This window comes from Pygoscelis adeliae, unplaced genomic scaffold (genome assembly GCF_000699105.1).
Source record: "Pygoscelis adeliae isolate BGI_AS28 unplaced genomic scaffold, ASM69910v1 Scaffold513, whole genome shotgun sequence".
Lineage (NCBI taxonomy): Eukaryota > Metazoa > Chordata > Aves > Sphenisciformes > Spheniscidae > Pygoscelis > Pygoscelis adeliae.
The window spans coordinates 1,146,717-1,152,448 of NW_008824591.1; the positions used below are offsets into that span (position 1 = coordinate 1,146,717).

General features: G+C 56.1%; 1 protein-coding gene across 1 annotated transcript in view; it reads left to right on the forward strand.

Annotated features, from left to right (window-relative positions):
* NKAIN1 (Na+/K+ transporting ATPase interacting 1) overlaps positions 1-5,732 on the forward strand; it is a 37,498-nt gene that overhangs the window by 27,117 nt on the left and 4,649 nt on the right. Inside the window, exons 2-3 of the mRNA XM_009322232.1 lie at positions 3,862-3,999; positions 4,204-4,284. Coding sequence (XP_009320507.1) covers positions 3,862-3,999; positions 4,204-4,284 — 219 coding nt within the window. The remainder of the gene's footprint in view (positions 1-3,861; positions 4,000-4,203; positions 4,285-5,732) is intronic.

Below are 5,732 nucleotides of genomic sequence, written 5' to 3' on the forward strand. Positions count from 1 at the left end.
TGCCCAGAGAAGTTGTGGATGCCCCATCCCTGGAAGCGCTCAAGGTCAGGTTGGACGGGGCTTTGAGCAACATGAAAGATGCTCAAAAGATGTCCGTGCTCATCACGGCAGGGGTGGATTAGATGATCTTTGAAGGTCCCTTCCAACCCAAACCATTCTGTGATTCTATATTGGAAGTGTTCGAGGTCAGGTTTTGAGCAACCTGATCTAGTGGAAGATGTCCCTATCCATGGCAGGGGGGTTGGACTGGGGATGGTGGGTTGGGGATGCTCTTCCTGGGGCCGAACGCTGCCCAGCTTGGTTGCAGGAGGGATTTCCAACCTCAAAGTATCAAATCTGGTGGGGATGGGACATAGGAGAAGGTGCTCCCTGGTGTCTGTGCAATCCTCCTGGTGCAGCCGGCGTGGCTTTCATCTCTCCCATCCTTGTCATGGGGATTAAAAAGGACTGGGAAAACCCCACCAAGTGTCAGGATGGGTCCAAGGAAGGTGAAGGTGCCGTAACCGAGGGGTGATTTGGGGACAGGTGAGCTCCTTCCCACTTGAATTTGCTGCCAGCACCCCTAAAAAATCCCATTTTCCTTGAGCTCTGCCTCACCGGTTCTGTCTGCCCAGAGCCCCTGGGCTGAGCCCTGGTAGCTCCCTGTCCCCAAGGGGCTCCGCACGCGTCCCCTCCTGCCACAGTCCTCCCTGGGGACTGCCACACACTGATGGAGCCCGGGCCCCGTGTCTCGCCTGCTTCGATTTCTTGATTAAAATAAAATCATTGCAGGCAACGCGTTTCAATTAGCAGGACTCTGGCGTGTGCCTGCCCCCAACTAATTGATATGATTTGCTGCAAAGAGAACTTTTGGGGCTGATCGATGAACTAGAGAGTGTTTAATTAAGAGGGAGCCCTAAAACTTGTTGCATTGATTGGCTGCAGGTTTATCTTAATTAGCAGCGGGATGGTGTGTGGTTCCCGGCCCCGCACCCCCAGGAGCATCACAGCTTTGATGGCGGAGCAGCAGTAAGAGCTGAAAGGGGAGAGCAGGGTGTTAATGAGGGTGGGTCGTTAACAGGGCTGCTATTAGCATGGGAAATACCCCTTACAGGAGGAGGACAGGCTGGGGAGGATGCTCTGAGCTCCACAAGTCACCTGGGTTTGGCAGGGGGTGCATGCTGCCGGTCCCCAAGTTGCTCGGAGGTTTCTTATGGAGCACGCTGAGAGCTTGCAGAGCCCCTTGCCATGCTTGTAGGGGACACCGAGCCCCACGGCCAGGCTCGCGCACTGCTCTTGCTTCATTTAGGGCCACCGTTGATGAACGGCTGGCAGTAGCCGCATGAAAAGCCTGCGTGTCTTGAAGTTTGCTGCCAGGAGACATCTCACCCCCACAGGATCGGGCAAGGATGCTCCCAGTGCTGGACCAGCCTGGGGTCCGCAGTGAGTGAGCGGTGAGAAGCGCTTGGAGCAAGCCAGGAGCATCGGTCTGAGCTGAAGTCGGTGCTCGCTGAGCCCCCGCCATGCCCTGTGCGAGGATTGCCAAACCTGTGCCACCCACACCCCCTGGAGCGTGGCAGTGCCTCAGTTTCCCCACTTGTGAAACTGGGCGTAAGGCTGCTGAGCTGCCCTTGGGCTGCCCTTGGTGCTTTGTGGGTGGCGAGTGCCAGGGGAGCTACAGCCGCAGACTCGCCACGTTTGTGCTGTGTCTCCGTATTTTCCTTAACCTTAAGCGGGATCTGACGAGGGTGAAAAAAACAATATTTGCTTTTCACCTGGGGGGAATAAGCCCAAATAACGGCACACACAAAGCAGCATTTTACCTGCCAGGGCGACTCCAGCAAAGCTTTTTGGTGCAATTAGCATCCCCTGCTTGTCCGCGGGGAGACTGTTGCATTTGCCACTAATTTTGCCTCTCCTTGGGATGAAGAAGGATTCGTTTCAACCAGGCTTTTCCCAGCTCCTTCTCCTTCAGCCTGTCCTGGCTTGATGGGCTTGAATTAAGGAGCCACGCGGGTGTAAGCCCATCGCTCCAGCTCGATGGGATGCTCCCGGAGGCTCTTCCCAGCCCCATCCCTCAACTCGGAGACTCACCGGTACCCAGAACTCGCAGCCTTCGCATCTAGCTCCTCCTAAGCAGCTCTGTCAACAGCTACCAGATCGATGGATGGCTATAAAACCCCGAGCACCGCTCTCCTTGTATCATTTATTATTTACATTCCTCAATTTAAAAGATTCACGGCCCAGTTGTAAGTATTTCCAAAGGCTGTTTCCTCAGAGAGTTTAAATAGCGTGGAACTGAATTAAGCCTCAATGCAAACAGCCTTGGTCCCGGCCCTGTGGATCCAGCGGCTGCCCGGGCTCGGCTGCTCCATGGCTTTGCATCGCCTCCGGCATGGATCCAGCAGATCCTATCCCGGGGGTAGGGTATGGGGTACCACGGTCCTTGGCTCTGCCTTTGGCTTTCCACCCGCTGGCAGGATGGAGCTGGGCTAAAATAGGTGTTAATTAGAGCCCTCGCTAAGCCAATTCAATGAGCGCGTGATGCTTTATGGATGGGGAAACTGAGGCACAGCTGGTGGTTGCACAGACAGATGCATTAGCCATGCCTCATCCTCACACTTAGGGAAGGATGCTTAGGGAAGGACGTTTGCCACCTCCTTCATTTTCCCCCTGGAATTAGAACACATTAAGTCGGGCTGTCTGGACAGGAATGCTGCATGGCCCTGGGGCAGCCCCGCGGCCGTAACCCCCGTGGGAGCTTCAGGGAGCACCAGGATGGAGGTCCCCTAAATCCAGGTCGCTGGGGGAAGATGCTGGTGAATGGAGAGGGGATGTAAAGCCCATTTTCTCCCATGATTTTCAGGACAGACTCCCACTTCTCTGCCAGGATGAGAGTCATTGCACTGGGAGGGGAAGCTGAGGCGCGGTGCCACGGGGAGGACTTGGCTCACAGGGTTTATCAGGTGAATCTGGGGCATCTCAAAGAGCGACGAGACGGGGCTGGGCTGTCAGAAAGGTAAATGTAAAGAGGTTGTTTGGTTTGGAAGGCTGCTGGAGACACGTGTCGCTGCAGCCCTGTCCCCGCGCCCTCTGGGGCATCTGACACACCCCAAAGTTCCTTAAAAGTTCCCTGAAAGTTCCCTATAAGCCATAGCCTCATCGAATCTCCATTTTTTTAACTTAAAACCATGAGCAAATGCTCCAGCACTCCCACCTCACCTTTGCTACCACCTTTCTTTAAGCTAATTCTGTAATTAAGAGTAATAGACCCCAAGCCGGTAGCAAATAGAGCCATAAATAAGCGCTGGGATAACAGGCAGATCACACCGGCTACCATCTCTGATTTTGCGTGCCGTGTGATTTATTAGGCTGCATGGCGTCCTTATTTATGGATTACAAAAGATAACGGTGATCAAAACCTAATGGCGTTAAGTAGGAAGGCATGCGACAAGCTGGTGAGGACGGGCAGAAAAATCGCTTGCAAAATACCGGGGGACCCCATGCATGACCTGAGCAGGAGGTTTTCCCTGGATGAGCTGAGCTCAGGGATAAACCCAGCCTGGAGGGTAATTTTCAGCAGTGCCTGAGACCTGAGTGATGGGGAAACTGAGGCACAGAGGGTGCTGGCGGGGCAACAAGCTGACATCTCCCTGCTCCCCCTTAGCAGCTCCAGTTATTCCTAATAACCCCTCGCTGGCTGCCATGCATTTGCCCACCGCCGGCCAATGCATCACGCAGATGTTTCAGCCTGTTGCAACCAATTATCCATGGGATTTCCCGTTAATTACTGGCTGCTCTTTGCCTTCAGCATCCCGGGAGCTGCTGCGGTGACCGATGCCCTGCTTTAATACCTGCAACCCCTCCTTTCCTCTGTTGCAGGTAGCGGCGCTGGAGAGGCAGATCTTTGATTTCCTGGGCTACCAGTGGGCACCCATCCTGGCTAATTTTTTACACATCATGGCCGTTATTTTGGGCATTTTTGGGACCATCCAGTACAGATCCAAATACCTCATGATGGTAGGTACCGCCGCAGATGCCGCTCCCCGTGCCCGGCTGTAGCAGCATCATCACCCCCGGGGATGGCTCAGCCCCAGACCCCCTCTCGTATCCAAACCCCAATCCCTGTGGATCTGGCGGGATCCAGCGAGCGGAGCAGATGGGGGACGGACCGGGGGATGTCCGTTTGGCATGGCATGCCCTGACCAGCTCTCTTCTCGGCAGTACGCGGTGTGGCTGGTGCTGTGGGTCGGCTGGAACGCCTTCATCATCTGCTTCTACCTGGAGGTTGGACGCTTGTCACAGGTAACCACCCCCCCCGCCTGCCTCCTCTTCCTCCGTCCTTCCCTCCCTCCCTCCATCGCCCTTCCCGCCATCTTTTCATCCTCCCTGTTCTCCTGCTGCTTGCCCTCCTCCTCCTCCTTCCCCTGCCCCACAGCTCTGCCCCCCAAAAAGGGACCCAGAGCCTGAGGATACCCCCACCCTGGCAGCAAAGCACCCACCTGGGTGCTGGGGGTGCCTCCCCAGGGGCTCCCAGCTGCAGCACCGAGCACCCAGGCGTGTGTGGGATGGACAGACGGATGGTTCAGGCCGAGGTGGTGGGGGGGGGAGGCTTCGAAGCAGGAGATTAATTAGGCTGATGAGGCTGATGAGTCAGGAATTGCAGGGCACTCGTTAATCACCAGCGGGCCCTCGGCGCTGCTGGGGTTTATGGGGTGCAGAAATTGGACGGTGCTGTTTCCTAACACACTGGCGAGGAGATAAAGTGGAAAAGGGACATGGGGACCAGGGACAAGTAATGATGGGAAGATTTGGGGCAGGCTCTCCAGCTGCTCGGCTGGGGTGCAGGCAGGAATGGGCAAGGCAGCAGGGCAGGGAGGAGGAGACCCCTCTGCTGCAGATTCCAAATTTTCTGGGGTGTCCTGGGGCTCTGCAAGCGCCGCTCGGCCCCAGAGCACCCAGCAGTGGCACAAGAGCGGCTGGACATCACTAATGGCTTTGAAAAGCCATCCTGGTGGCGATGGGGGTGAGGATGTGAGTGGGGCTGTGCCTCTCCGTGCCTCCCCGCCCCACCCTGGGCTATTAAATTATAGCTCTTACAGGAAAAAAAAGCAAAACTTAATGTAGCGATGATGCATCGCTAGATGGTTTGAGCATCCTCAGCCCATGGTCGGGGTACCTGTGCCGAGGACGTGCCCCGCTCTGGCATCCCGCTCCCGGCTCTGAGGATGCTGTTCCCCGCGCTGTGCTCGGGGCATCACAGACGGCTCGGGGAAACAGGATCCGGCTCGCTCTGCGGCTGCCTGCAGTGGGGAAAAGGGCTTCCTGGGGGGGTTGCAAGGACAAAACCACCTTCCCGTGTTGCTACAAGTCATTTGAGGCTCTTCTAAAAAGCTGAAATGCCGGATATGTGCAGCAGGCACAGGGGATGCAATCGGGGAGAATTCGCTCCCACCAAGTGTTTTCGGTGGAAATCCCCAATTTCTCAGTGATGCTGCAATGCCAGAACACCCCTCTTTGTGCTTCCCATCACCTAAACCCACATCCTTTGGTTTTAGAAACCGAAACTCACTTTCTTTCTACTTTTTCTGCCCCACCCAGAAAAATCTTTTAATCCCAGGTGGGTGATTTCCTACAAGGGATGCTTAGCGGGTTTCCCAGCCCCCCGCAGGCCCAAGGGCTGGCGGTGCGGAGAGGGGCTGGGAGGCCCCTCCGTGGGATGGGTGCTGCCCCAGCCATGCCAGGAGGGCCCC